This window comes from Populus alba, chromosome 17 (genome assembly GCF_005239225.2).
Source record: "Populus alba chromosome 17, ASM523922v2, whole genome shotgun sequence".
In the NCBI taxonomy this organism is placed as follows: Eukaryota; Viridiplantae; Streptophyta; class Magnoliopsida; order Malpighiales; family Salicaceae; genus Populus; species Populus alba.
The window spans coordinates 18,437,334-18,453,015 of record NC_133300.1 but is presented as its reverse complement, the minus strand read 5'-3'; the positions used below and the strand labels follow the sequence as shown (position 1 = coordinate 18,453,015).

The 15,682-nt window shown below is 40.8% G+C and overlaps 1 protein-coding gene across 1 annotated transcript in view; it reads right to left on the bottom strand.

The window, feature by feature from the left end:
- Positions 1-8,041: 8,041 nt before the first annotated feature.
- Positions 8,042-15,682, bottom strand: part of LOC118060410 (uncharacterized) — a 9,917-nt gene continuing 2,276 nt past the window's right edge. Inside the window, 6 exon segments of the mRNA XM_073405565.1 lie at positions 8,042-11,243; positions 11,246-11,562; positions 11,817-13,483; positions 13,559-13,855; positions 14,183-14,626; positions 14,874-15,099. Coding sequence (XP_073261666.1) covers positions 8,119-11,243; positions 11,246-11,562; positions 11,817-13,483; positions 13,559-13,855; positions 14,183-14,626; positions 14,874-15,099 — 6,076 coding nt within the window. The 3' untranslated portion in view covers positions 8,042-8,118.

The following is a 15,682-nucleotide window of genomic DNA, read 5'->3' as shown; positions in this document are numbered from 1 at the left end:
GATCAAATTGGTCACACGGCCAAGACATGCCCCCGTGTGAATTCTCATGCAGTCACAGCAAACTGCACTTCTACCTCCAATGCCACAAACAATAAATGGCTCATGGACTCCGCTGCATCACATAATATTACTGGTGTTCTCAACAACCTATCAATTCACTCAGAATATGATGACACTTGTTGCTACCTAATTTTTGACCCATGTTTTGATATATTTTCAAAAATCCAAAAAATTGAGAAAAACAAAGAAAATCCAAAAAAATATGTTTTTAATATATTTTCGTTATTTTAGCATTTTCAACGTCGTCTAAAAAAGAATTTAAATTGTTAAAATATTTTCAAACGCGTTCGACTTTTCGCGCGTCATTTTTAAAATCTTTGATTTTCCGCATTTTGAGTCGACGTTGATATTGCTCGTTTTCAAAAAATACAAAAAAATAAGAAAAATCAAAATTTACAAAAAGAAAGAAGTTGAGGGACCAAGTCGAAAAACCTAGCAATATTTTTGCCTATAAATACCATGCTAAACTGATTTTTAGAGGGGGGGTTAATTTTGGAAACACCAGAAAAATACAAAAAAAAGAAAAAACCCTAAACCTATCTTCTCCCCCCATTTTTCTCAAGGCAGCAGCCCCCACCCTTGACATTTTTTTTTCTTTCGAAACCAGCCAAACAGCCCCTCCCCCCCCCCCCCCGAAACCGCCGCTCATTTTCCTCCTTCTTACAGATCAGCCGCCACCCTCTAAAAAATCATCCCCTGTAGCAGCCCCTTTCCTTTGAAACAAAGAGCAAACCATAGAACTCAAGAGGGGGGAAGGAGACACGAAAACAAGGCCCCTTCCCCGGTTAATTTTTTTTACCCAAACCAGCCGGATTTCAGCCTCCTTCCCCCCGGCCACCTGAGACTTTCCCCTTTTCCCCCACACCATTTCAAAGCCACCAACCTCAGCCCCTCCATCTATCCAGCAGCTCACATCTCCCCCCCTTATTTCCTTCTCTCAGCCGGCAGCAACCCACAGCCCTTTCTCTTTCAAAATCAAACCGAAGCAGCCATCACCGTTTTCCCCACGGAGAACCAGCCACAACTCTTCTTCCCCCGCAGCAGCCCCTCCATCGATCTTCTCTCGACGGCGCCTCCTTCGAAACCACAGTCCCGGTGCCCACAGAAACCAGCTGTTCCCCATCGCATCAGACCCGCCGTCTCCTTCTTCAGCCGAACAGCGCCGTCCACGCAGCCAAACCGACCCGCTTGAAACAGAGAAGGGAGGAAGAAAGAAGATCGGGAGCAGATCTGGAGAAGAAGAGGAAAAAAACAGATCTAAAAAACTAAGAAAAAGTTAAAATCGACTGTTGTGGTTGTTCCTTTTTTGTTCTGCAGGTCACCGCCGGCGTGGGGAGGCTGAGAAGAAGTCGATCCAGCCCCGGTTGCTGTTTTTTCTTGTAGCAGTGGCGGTGGCACGTGGGAGGACGCGCCGCCAGTGCTCCCAACACTGTTCTGGTGGTGCAGAAGGTCTTCAATGCAAATTCAGGAGTTTTGAGGGACCATTTTGTAAATTTTAAAGTTTTAATGTAATTTTTGTTTATTTATTTTAAATTTGTAATATGTGAATGTAAAAGAAAAGAAAAGAAAAGAAAATAATAATAAAAAAGGGGATATGTGTGTTGGTGGATTTTTATTTATTTATTTTGAATTTGAATTTGTATTTGTTTTGTAAATATGGATGTAAAAGAAAAGAAAAAAAAAGAAAAGAAAAGAAATAAAAATAGTGAAAGTGAATGTGTGTGTTTGTATGTGTTTTATTTTTTTAATGATAAAATTGCAGATATTAAAGAAGAATTTAATATTTTGATTAGATCACGGTTAAGAATTATTAACTTATACGTAAGTGATATTTCTAATTTCCGATGAAAAAACAATTATTAAAACTTCTTTAACACATCAAATTCGCGAAGCAGCTTACCTCAGGTAGGGTGCGTTAGGGTGCTAATACCTTCCCTAACCACAACCAGTCCCTTACCCGCGAATCTCTGACAAGACCAGTATATCCGGTTTCCTAGTAGCCCGCAATCAATTACTAGGTGGCGACTCCAACGTACGAATTCAAAGCAAACACAACAACGAGACTTAAATCGCCAGCCGATGCCGCGCGCTGATTTTTTTTTTGGGTGCGACAACACTGATGAAGTCGTGCTCGGTGATGGTTCAGGTTTGACTGTTTCACATATAGGATCCTTAACCTTAAAATCAAACCGCAAAACTTTCACTCTTAAAGACACACTTTATGTTCCAGATATCTCTAAAAACCTTATATCTGTGCACCATTTTACTACTCACAATAATGTCTTTATTGAATTTCACCCGTCTTATTTTCTTGTGAAGGACACGAACTCGGGGGTGATCCTGGCAAAAGGTGCATGTGAAAATGGTGTTTACATCTTCCCGAATACACTGGGGGCAGCTCTCTTTCCCATGGTTGCTAATGTGCATGAAAAAACTTCTCTCATCGTGTGGCACAAAAGGCTTGGTCATCCTTTCTCCAAAATTGTTCACAATGTTGTTCATCAATTTTCACTTCCATTCACAACCACTCAAAAGTCATCAATATGCCCTTCATGTTCTATTAATAAAGCACATCAACAACCTTTTCGATCTATTAGTCTATCAAGCACTGCACCCTTTAATCTCATTTATACTGATGTTTGGGGTCCTGCTCACTGTGTTGGTTTAGATGGCTCTCGGTATTACCTCATTTTCATTGATCACTACACCAAATACATGTGGTTTTATCCTATGGAAACAAAATCTGGGGTTGCAAAATTTTTTCCACAATTCAAAAATCTCGTGGAAAATCGGTTTCAAAGCAAAATCCAGACCATATACTCAGATAATGGGGGTGAATATGCGAGTTTAAAACCTTTTCTCTCTTTACATGGTATAAGTCATTTCACTACCACTCCCCACATACCACAACAAAATGGTGTTTCTGAGCGGCGTCATCGTCACCTAGTTAAAACCGGTCTCACATTACTTCATGATGCAAATCTTCCTTTAACATATTGGCCATATGCATTTCACACAGCAGTGTACCTTATCAATCGTCAACCCACTCCATTGCTTCAAAATATTTCCCCATATCAAGCTCTTTTCGGTCAACAGCCAAATTATCTCAAATTGAGAAAATTTGGGTGTTTGTGTTACCCTCTCACCAAACCATACAACAAACACAAGATGGAACCCAAATCAAGATCCTGCATATTTTTAGGCTATTCACTTACTCAAAATGCCTATCGGTGCCTTGATCTATGCACTCAGCGTGCCTATATTTCATGCCACGTTTTATTTGATGAAGATCAAATACCATTGCCTGCATCTGGTTCCCCATCAATTTCACCCATTGTTCCTCATTCGGTTCCAGTTACTGTTGTCGCACCCTAAAAAAAATAAACAAAAAATTTGCTTTTGCAACATTCGACTGGCGACTTTCGTTTTGTTTTGTTTTGCTGATTTGGTTCTTTGGAGTCGCCACCTAGTATTTTGGTCACTAGGAACCCTAACTGGTCTTTCAGAGATTCTAAGGCAAGGGACTGGTTGCGTAAAGGGAAGATATTAGCACCCCTAGTACGCCCTACCTAAGGTAAGCTGCTTGGTGTTTGGTTTGCTCTATAATTGCTATGGTGTTGGTATTTTCTAGGCTCGTCAATTGATTTTGGATAGAAATCTAAGGAGATTCCATGTGCTTTGAAAGCTCATTTTTCCCTTAGTATTTCAAAAGTTTGCGACTCATAAATAGTGGAAAAAAAAATTAAATTTTGAAATGTCCTCGATTATAATCAAGGCTTCTTTCAAGAATGTGCGCGGATTTATTACTCCCAATAATATTTTGGATATTCATCCTTTTAAGGATTTCTTTATCCAAACATTAGCGGCGAATAATAAATAAATTCCTCTCCAAAAATAAGATTTTTATAGTTTTTGGAATATTGGCCAATACCCTTTGGAGTTTTACAAACATGTTGTAAAATCCAGAAATGCATGAAAATAATTTGTGTTTAAGAAATCTATGCGAAAACACACTCTCGAAGCTTCCAATATATTTTTTTTATAAAAAGAACATTCAAAACATGTTAGAGTATTGGCCGTATGCAACACGCAAGAAAATATTTTTTTTAAAACAATATTTTTTTTTTTTGACGAAATCGGATATTTTAATACTGAATTTATATCTCCACAGCATAAAAATACAAACTAATATTAAATCATTTTAAAAAGATGTACAAAAAATATATATTTTTTTAAGGAATTTTAGAAATTTTTGAAAGCAAAAAAAAAAATTTATCTTTGAAAATTTCGGGTGTCTCGACGAAAATCGGATATTTTAAATACTGAATTTATACCTCTACAGTATATAAAAAAATACAAACCCCTAAAATATATATATATATATATATATATATATATATATATATGAAAAGAAAACAACAACATGTTTTTAGATTTTTTCAGTTTTTTTTTTTAAAAACAATATATATATACACACACATAATATAATAATATAATATAATTATATATTAATTATTAAGGGGCTGGGCCGGCCCAACTAACTGGGCCAGGCTCAGCCCCACAAGTCATTGGGCCGGGATCGGCCCAAGCAAAGTGGCTGGGCCGATCTCGGCTCAAGAAAGTGACTGGGCCGATCTCGGCCCAAGAAAAGTGAATGGGCCGATCTCGGCCCAAAAAAAAAAACTTGGTCTGGGCCGGACCCGGCCCAGACCGCCGGTTTGGGCCAGAATCCTTCTGGCCTATATACATGTTTCTGGCCCAGAACCCGTCTGGCCTAGAAGAGAAAACAGAACGGGGGGAATTAATTGCCCCCCCGTCCCCTGCATGCAGAACAATTCTGCATGCAGGAGACGAAACCTACAGAAGAAGAGAAAAAAAAAATGCAGGGGATAGAGCGTACCTGGCACGACGAAGACGGTGGTTTGCTGGCGGGGCTGCGGTGGCGTGGCTCGTGGATGGCGACTCGGGCGGCGTTGCTACTGTTTCTAACAGTGGCCAAAAATTTCTTCCTCCTCCCCTTTCCCTTTTTTTCGTTCTCAGTGGCTTTCTCTGTCTCGGTTTGCTTTCTGTTTCTGGTTTCGGTTTCCTTCTTCTCGGTTTGTTTCTGTTCTCCTCTCTCTTTCGTGTGTTATTTCTCTTCTCCCTCTCTCTTCGGGTCCCTTCTCTCTCCTTCGGTCTCTCTATTTATAAGGGAAACCAGCGTGCCTTTTGCTAGTGCGCCCTCAATCACGCAACGGCTGGTTGGGCAGTGACCCGTTCGGTGGTCTTGTGGGGCTTTGGTGGGGGCGAGGAGAGAGAGGCGGGAAGGTTTTGAAAATTTCCGTCTTCTGTTGCTGCTAATTCGGGGGCAAGGAGGAAGATGAACAGTGTCGTTCAAAACGACACCGTTCTGGTCTTCCTTTTTTTTTTTTTCTTTTTTTATATATGAAACGGCGTCGTTTTGGATAAAACGCGTCGTTTCATTTAAATGGGCCAAACTTCAAATCAGTCCTCCAAATTCTTTCCCCGCCCCTCTTGTTGGCCGCCTTTTTCACTTTGGTCCTTGGCCTCTGATTTATGCAATTGAGCCCTCAATTGATTAATAAACTTTCAATTTCTTCAATTAGGCCCCTGAACCGAATAATTGCAGCCCCTCCATTTACGCGCCTCTTCCAATTTGGTCCCTGGTTTCGGATTTTCTTAATTAAGTCCTTAATTGGCCATTAAACTTTAATATTTATGCAATTAAACCCCTGATTTGACCCAATAAATTCCTGAAAAATATATTTTGGCCCCAGAACTTAAATTTCTTCTAATTAAAGCCCAAATTGACTTAAAAATTAATTTTTCTTGCAATCAAATCCTCTATAAATTCAAATAAAAATCCAATTAAGTCCATAAATATCCAAATTTGGGCTTTTCTCCTCAAAATTCAAATTTTCCTTCTCAATAGGGTTTTCATCCTTCAAGAATACACTGTCAAAAATTCGATCCTTGTATTTTTAAATTCCTTGACCAATTTTCTGACTGTTTTCTGAGCGTTTCTGCCTCCTGTTATTTTTCTAACCTCTTTTGGCTATTTATTTTATTTTTTATGGGTACCCAAAAATGGGTTACAACAGATGCCCCCTCTTTATAATACTTACGGAGCATGGGTTTTGCGCAGTAAGTGTTATAAAGATAAAATCAAAACGAAACTCCCGAAACTGATCTGGTCGAAGCTTGATTGATCTGAAACTGTCTTTTACAACAATCCTCCTTAGCCCAAAAACTATGATCAAAACTTAGTCATCTCGAGATCCTTATCCAGCGATCCTCTGAATTCTTACTTTAGTTTGATCAACATGGAAATCCATCCGAGATCTCATCTGGTGATCTCCTTTAACCTGGAATCCCATCTGGTGATTCCTTTACCAATAACCAATACAAAAAAAAAAAATGTGTGTGTGGTCTCATTATGATGGGGGACCTGCCCGAGTGGAAAAGGGAAAGAGTGGTCTCATTATTTGGGTGACCTACAGGGGGAAGAATGGCCTCATTATTATGGGTGACCTACCCAGGTAAACAAAATGGAGAATGGTCTCATTCTTATGGGTGACCTACCCAGCAAAAATATGGTCTCATTGTGATGGGTGACCTACCCAAGGAAAAAAGGAAGAGTGGTCTCATTCTTTGGGTGACCTACCCAGGGGAAGGAATGGCCTCATTCTTATGGGTGACCTACCCAGGTAAAAAAAATGGAGAATGGTCTCATTCTTATGGGTGACCTACCCAGAAAAAATATGGTCTCATTGTGATGGGTGACCTACCCAAGGAAAAAAGGAAGAGTGGTCTCATTCTTTGGGTGACCTACCCAGGGGAAGGAATGGCCTCATTCTTATGGGTGACCTACCCAGGTAAAAAAAAAATGGAGAATGGTCTCATTCTTATGGGTGACCTACCCAGAAAAAATATGGTCTCATTGTGATGGGTGACCTACCAAAGGAAAATGTTGGTGAGGGCTCAAAGGCGCACCCGAAAAGAGGTAGGGTTTAGAAAACGCACTACCTGAGAAGTGAGGACTCAAACGGCGCAACCGAAAAGAGATAGGGTTAGAAAACGCACTACCCAAGAAGTGAGGGCTCAAACAGCGCACTCGAAAAGAGGTAGGGTTAGAAAACGCACTACCCAAGAAGTGAGGGCTCAAACAGCGCACTCGAAAAGAGGTAGGGTTAGAAAACGCCCTACCCAAAAAGTGAGGGCTTAAACAGCGCACTCGAAAAGAGGTAGGGTTAGAAAACGCACTACCCAAAAAGTGAGGGCTCAAACAGCGCACTCGAAAAGAGGTAGGGTTAGAAAACGCACTACCCCAAGAAGTGAGGGCTCAAACAGCGCACTCGAAAAGAGGTAGGGTTAGAAAACGCACTACCCAAGAAGTGAGGGCTCATACAGCGCACTCGAAAAGAGATAGGGTTAGAAAACGCACTACCTGAGAAATGGTGATGAAACCCCGAACTGACAAATGTTGAAAGCAATGTATTATGGTTAATATGCATGTATGTTTTTGTTACCTATCTTGGAAACATAGGTCCCCCTTTCGTCGTAAACCTCTTCGCTCTTGTTTCAAGCTTTTCTTACGAACCGAAATATCCTTCATATCCTTTTAGTGAAGAGATCTCTGGTTCCTTATGGGGCCCTTTCTTGCTCCATTGAGTTTTGTGTCAAAGGAAACAAAAATTGGTTTTTGTTCATGAAGACTGAAACTTTTAATGCAATTAGCCAATCTTATAAAAGATGCTTTTTTAGAAGTTTTTATTATGATACCCCTTTTTGGCTTGGGTTTACTATGGACCCTTATGTGCACTTCGTGCCCCTTTTTCCCCCTAGTGTGATGTGCAACTATATGTCAAGCAGATTTGATTTGGTTCTCCAATTGATGGAGTCATTTTCTTAGTCATGCCATAAAAAAGTTCTTTTAAGCAAAAAATTTCAAATGCTATGAGATCATATGTTATATATATATATATATATAAAAGGACTCTTTACAAAGAGAATTCATGGCCAAAATTTATTTTATTGACTGGGAAATTACGAAATACATCAAGCGTAGTATTTCTTTACAGAGTCGGAATTCACAGGCCTAACTAGATCTTCTCCATCCATTCTAGATAGTAACAAAGCTCCTCCTGAGAATGCTTTCCTCACCACGTAAGACCCCTCGTAGTTAGGTGCCCATTTACTCTGATCTTCTCCAGGTAAAGGTAATATTTTCTTTAGTACAAGATCTCCTTCGTGGAATCCTCGAGGTCGAACCTTCTTGTCATATGATTTAGCCATCCTTCTTTGGTAGAGTTGATGATGACAGATCACAGTTATCCTCTTTTCACTGATCAGATTCAACTGTTCATATCTAACCTTTTCCCATTCTAACTCTTCCAGCCCAGAGTCTAACAACACTCTCAATGATGGGATTTCCACTTCTAAAGGCATCACCGCCTCCATTCCATATACCAACATGTACGGGGTGGCTCCTGTTAAGGTTCGAACTGCGGTGCGATATGCATGAAGGGCAAATGGCAACATCTCATGCCAATCCTTATTGGTGACTACCATCTTCTGAATAATCTTTTTGACATTTTTATTAGCAGCTTCTACCGCGTCATTCATCTTTGGTCTATATGGTGAAGAATTGGAATGCTTGATTTTCCATTTAGTGCAGAGCTCTATTATCATCTTACCATTGAAATTTTGGGCATTATCCGTTATAATCTTTTCTGGTGGACCATACCAACATATCAAATCTCTCTCAATAAATTTCTTCACCACTTTTTGCGTCACATGAGCAAATGACCCAGCTTCTACCCATTTTGTGAAGTAGTCGATAGCCACGAGAATAAACCTATGACCATTGCTGGCTTTTGGGTTTACCGGTCCAATCACATCAATTCCCCACATCGCGAAGAGCCATGGAGATGTTAAATTAAACAGAGGAGCCGAAGGAGCATTGATTTTGTCACTGTATACTTGGCACTTATGACACTTCCGGACATAATCGATACAATCCTTCTCTAACGTCATCCAGAATTACCCGGCTCTTTGTATCTTCCTGGCCATCACATGTCCACTAGCATGAGTTGAGCAAATCCCTTCATGGACTTCCCGTACCGTGCTTTTTGCCTCAAATTCATCCAAACATCTCAACAAAGTCCCGTCAGATGATTTCTTATACAAAATCTCCCCATCTAGATAAAAATCCATTGCCAACCTTCTCAAGGTCTTCTTGTCGATTTTGGATGCCCCCATGGGATATGCCTGGTTTTGGATGAAATTCTTGATATCATAGTACCACGGGTTTCCATCCACTTCTCTTTCGACTGAGTAGCAATGAGCGGGGTTATTTCTGATATTGATGTGTACTGGTTGTACCTTGTGCCCAAAGTCTATCTTGGCCATAGAGGCTAGTGTGGCCAAAGCATCTGCAAACTGGTTCCCTTCCCTTCCCAGATGGGTGAACTCTATTTCCTCAAATTCTTTAGCCAGCTTAGCCAGGTATTCTTGGTAAGGCCTTAACTTCTCTTCTTTGGTTTGCCATTCTCCTTTTACTTGGCAAATGATCAGCATTGAGTCTCCATACACATCTATCTTTTTGATGTTCATCTCTAATGCAGCCTCTAAACCAATAATGCAAGCTTCATACTCAGTCGTGTTGTTGGTGCACCCGAATTGCAGCTTAACTGAAACCGGATACTGCTTCTTATCAGGAGAGATTATCACTGCCCCCACTCCGTTACCACATACATTTACAGCACCATCAAAGTACATAACCCACCAATCTGATTTCTCTTCCTCGATTGCAAACACATCTTCATCGAGAAAGTCAAAGTTTAACGGTTCATAATCTTCCATAGCATGGTCAGCCAGGTGATCGACAATAACACTCCCTTTCACGGCTTTCCTTGTCATATACACTATGTCATACTCAGCCAAAAGAACTTGCCATCTTGCAATTCGGCTAGATAGATAAGGCTTTTCACAAATATACCTTAATGGGTCTAACTTGGAAATTAACCATGTAGTGTGATACAACATATACTGACGTAACCTCTTTGTAGCCCATGCTAGTGCGCAACACAGCTTCTCAATCATAGTATACCTAGACTCATATTCCGTGAACTTCTTGCTTAGGTAATAAATGGCCCTCTCCTTCCTTCCGGTTTCATCATGTTGCCCAAGCACACATCCCATTGCTGTTTCGGTTACTGTTAGGTATAAAATCAATGGCCTTTCTGGTATGGGAGGAACAAGAAGAGGTGGATTTAGCAAGTACTGCTTGATTTTCTCAAAAGCTTTATCACACTCTTCATTCCATATTCCAGGGTTCTTCTTCCTCAATAAACGAAAGATCGGGTCACAAGTCGCGGTTAAATGGGATATAAACCGAGCGATGTAATTCAACCTTCCTAAGAAACCTCTCTCCTCCTTCTCAGTCTTGGGGGGTGGCATAGATTGAATAGCTTTTACTTTTTCAGGATCCACTTCTATCCCTTTGTCACTCACCACAAACCCCAACAGCTTACCGGATTTCACCCCGAATGAACACTTTGCTGGGTTAAGCTTCAACTTATATTTCCTTAATCTTTCAAATAATTTCTTCAATATTTGGACATGATTCTCTCCCTCTTTAGATTTAGCAACCATGTCATCCACGTATACTTCAATCTCTTTGTGCATCATGTCGTGAAACAAAGTCACCATAGCCCTTTGGTAAGTGGCCCCAGCATTCTTTAAACCAAATGGCATGACTTTGTAGCAAAAGGTTCCCCATGGTGTTACAAAGGTTGTCTTCTCCCTATCCTCTGGCGCCATTCTTATCTGATTGTAGCCTGAAAACCCATCCATGAAGGAAAATGTGGAGCTGCGTGCTGCATTATCAACTAACATATCTATGTGTGGTAAAGGGAAATTATCTTTAGGGCTAGCCCGGTTTAAGTCCCTAAAGTCCACGCAAACTCTGATTTTACCTTCCTTTTTGGGTACCACCACTATATTTGACACCCATTGTGGATACTTCACTACTTCTAAAAAATCGGCGTCCCATTGTTTTTCAATTTCCGCCTTTACTTTGATTAAGATCTCCGGATGAGTTCTCCTTAACTTCTGTTTAATCGGCTTGCATCCTTCCATCAGTGGTATTCTATGTACTACAATGTCCGTATCCAGACCAGCATATCCTCGTAGGACCAGGCAAAGACATCCACATAATCCTTGAGCAGTGCAATCAACTCTTCCTTTGCTTCAGGGGTGATCAAAGTCCCTATCTTCAGCTCTCGCTTGATTTCTTCATTGCCTATATTTATGGTTTCAAGTTCCTCTTTAGCGGGCCTCCAAGCCTGTTCGTGTTGTTCTATTAATTTTGTGAATTCCCATATGTTTTCCTCCTCCCATTCCTCATCTTCTATAGCCACTATGTATTCTTTAAATTTTGGCCATTCATTCTCAATGTAAAGTGCAGGTGTTATTGTGGAGGATCCACTTTCAGGGTTTCTGAAAGCGGAAAGTTATGTGTAAATGCATAGTAAGATATCAAGATGAATTTTAAAAATGCATGATCTCATTAAAAATAAAAGATTGGCTCACAACAAAATAAAATCCAATTGACATCTTGAGCCTTGATTGTCAATGAATAAAAAACAAAACAGAAAAAAGGCAAACAACATAGATAAAAATATAATCCAACAATCATTGTTGATTACATTTTAAAAACCAATGGAGCTTCTTGGGTCTCCCAATTCTGGAACTTCTCCCCTTCGGCTAGCTTCCGAACAAAAGTCTTGACGGTGACTTCTTCCAAAGTGTGGATGGTTAATTGTGGCAGCTCTTCAATCCTCCTTTCGGATTCAAATTTCTCAGCAATGTCCTTGACTTGATTTTCCTCCAAAGTGTTTATGTTCATTGAAGAAAGCTTCTGAAAGAGGTCTCCATGTCCCCCATCAGGTTGTATCACATATGCGGCCTTTGGAAATGAAATCCTGATTGGAGGAATGGCTAAGTTTTCTTCTACAGGCTTCCTTCCTTCAATCCTAGCCATTCTCTTCTCCCTTCTTGCACCAGCAGCTCGTTTGTAATCCTCTTTCTTGGGCTTATATCCAAGCCCAAACCTCTGTTCTGCAGCTTTCAATTTGACTATACCCCTCCATTCAAGCCTTCCTTGCTCCATATCGTATGGGAAAGGAATCTTGTTTTTCAAAAAGATTTTAGCGGCCATTTTAGTGGCTTCAGAGATTTCTGGCTTCCTAAACACAGTGTTCTCGGGCACCCACTCGGTATTCACAATTTCAAATGCATGAAGGTTTCCGTCCTTACAATCTTCTGCTTCAATGAATGGAACCGCCACATTTCTTACCATTGATATAGTCTCCTCAGCCTTAACAGTAACCAGGACACCGTTGGCAATGTACTTTAAACATTGATGTAGCGAAGAGGTGACAGCTCCCGCAGAATGTATCCATGGCCTTCCTAACAGCATGCTATAGGAAGGGTGGATATCCATCACTTGAAGGGTTACTAGAAAGACTTGTGGACCCACAACTAGTTCAACCTCAATTGACCCTATCACTGGCCTTGATGAACCATCATACGCTCTCGTTGTTATCACACTGGGTTGCATATGTGAGGGATCTATCGGCATTTCATCCAGCATATGCCTTGGTAACACATTCAGGGCCGAGCCGTTATCAATGAGAACCTTGCCGACGAGACAATCCTTGCATCGGACCGTGACATACAAGGGCTTGTTATGTCCAGTTCCTTCAGCGTCAAGTTCATCTTCCGTGAAATACAAGTAATTGGCAGCATGGATCCTCCCTACTAGATGCTCCATAGTCTTTTGCTCAATATCTTGGGGCACATAGGCCTCATTCAGTACTTTTTGCAAAGCATTACGATGTGGCTCGGAGCTGAGTATTAATGACATGATGGAGATCTTAGCAGGGGTCTTCTTCAACTGATCCACTATACTGTACTCACTATGCTTCATCAATTTCAGGAACTCATTTGTTTCTTCCTCAGTCACAGGTTTATTCACCTCAAACTCTTTATCGAGGTCCAGCACCTCCTTGCCTTTAGCTTTTCTTTGTCTTTCTAGTTCTTCAAGTGTGAAACAACGACCACTCCGAGTTAGCCCACTTATCTCCGTTCGGAACAGCGGTAAAGGAGCTTCAATATTCGAGGTATAACCATAATCTCCAGGCATCACTCCATAGTCTACTTTGCTTGCATATGAGGGCCTAGTTAATACCAATTTTGAGCGACCATTAGTTGTTGATTGGATTCTACATTTCTCTTGATTCTCTATCATCTCTACCTCTTCATTGTCACTTGCGGCCTCAATCCTTAACTCTCCTAGAGTTAGCATTCTTGCAACTTTTTGATGAAATTCAATGCATTCATCAATGTGATGCCCTTCCTTTTTATGGAAAGGGCAAAAGTTACTTTCTCATGTGCAGTACTCAATCGTTTCTTCCAAATGTCCAGACTGCACCAACATCAAGTATAGCTTGGCCATGGTCACTTTCAACACCCTCTTTTTGCTACCAATCTCCATGGTATTCACTCCTCCCCTACCATCAACATGTTTAGGTAAAGGGTTTGAATTCTGATTAGGCGAATCCTCAAAAGTGACCCATCCCACTTTGATCAGTTGCAACACCTTTCTTTTAAAAGCAAAGCAAGACTCAATGCTATGGCCTGCGTGACCAGCACGGTATTCACAAGTCACCTCGGGGTTGTACCAGGCAGGGAAAGGTGGCTGCATAGGTGGTATGGGTAGGGGAGCTATCTGCCCAATACTCAACAGCTTGGCATACAACTCTTTTAAGGTTATTGGTAAAGGAGGTAGTTGTTCTTCTGATGGTTTCTTATCCTTTCTTTGGTAATTGTTGTGGTTATTTGCTGGGAATTTTATTTGATTGGGCTGGTTTGGAGTGGGGGGTTTGGAAAAGTTAATACTAGTGACTCGGGGGGTAGGTATTTGATAGTTTTTGCTTCTCCTTTCTAGGTTGTTCACCTCAATTTCTTTCTTCTTTCCAATGAAACCTCTCTTCTCTAGAGGTTCTGCAATTCTCCCACTTCAGATCCCTTGTTCAATCCTCTCGGCGATCCGCACGACATCATAGAAATGTTGTGCTGAACTACCCATAAGGTGTTCATAGTATGGAGCCCTGAAAGTATTGGCAAACAAAGTCACCATTTCTGTCTCTATCAGCGGAGGTTGCACATTGATAGCTTGGTCACGCCACCTTTGAGCATAAGCCCTTACGGACTCTTGAGTTCCTTTCTCCATGCTAATCAAACTGGTCCTATCAGGAGCAATCTCTAGATTAAACTTGTATTGCTTTAAGAAAGCGTCTGCCAAGTCTGTCCACTTCCTAATCCTAATATTGTCTAACCTCATATACCAACTGAGGGCCGATCCAGTCAGGCTATCCTGGAAGAAGTAAATTAACATTTTGTCGTCGTGGATAACCTCTGTTATTTTGTTATAGTAGGAGCGGAGATGGGTCTTCGGGCATTCCATCCCAGTATACTTAACAAACTCTAGCACTCTGAACTTCTTTAGAATGACAATATTAGGTACTAAACATACTTCAGCGGCCCTAATTGGGTCAAACAAAATCATTTCCTTCAATTGCCCTTAGCCTCTCTTCTAGGGCAGTCCACTTATCATCTCCTTCATGATTAGAGAATTTAAAGTCATGTGGATCTTCGTTTGTTAAATCCATTGTAATAGGGATTTGGATGGGCTGAGTAGGACTCTACTTAGTTGGTGTATTTTCCCCTATGTTTATAGGTGCGACAGGAATTTGAGATGCTGCTGGTGCTTCATTAGGTTGAGTAGATGTTCCCTCTCCATCTCTGGCTCTTAATATTTGCTCTAACATACTGGTTAAGTGTGCCACATCATTCCGAACTCCTTCAAGTTCTCTTTGGTACTGAGCTTCTGGTTGTGACCTTCCTTCGTTTTCCATTCTTGCTCTTTGTCGAGTGTTGTGGATTCTAGGAGGGGGACCTATGTTTCTTAATCTGCAGATGCATGCATAGATGTATGAGAAAAATGTATGATTGTGATGGATGCATGATTGAAAAATGCATGTTTTATTGGGAATGGATGCAGCCAATAAAAATGTATTTATTGTGAACGAACAACAGCCATCACATTATAAGCATTCTCTTGTCACATTGCTTTGATAGGAGTTCTGCCTTTCGAGTCGTTTGCTTGAATCATGTTCACCAAGAGACAGATTTTTGCATAAGAAGATGGGTCAACGCCCTTTTCATTAACGCTTGGATAAAAATACATTTAGAAATAAAAGGAATACAACATTCTAATCCCTTTCCTCCCTAAACTCTTTAGCCAAAGGTAAGAAACCGAAGCCGCGGTTCTCAATCTTCCCTAGAAAGGCATCAGTTTCAGCTAGGCTTCGGCGATAGCGAATGATGTCTCCCCCCACATTCCGCGCAATTGATTCTAACAATTCCGAGCATGTGCAGGCAGCTTCGTCCATTTGCTCATCTGTTTTGGTCATTTTTTCTATGAGCAACATGTTGGTTCTGTTCAAAGCAGTGTTGTTGGTGTCGATTTGATCTTTGTGCTTTTTCCATTGCT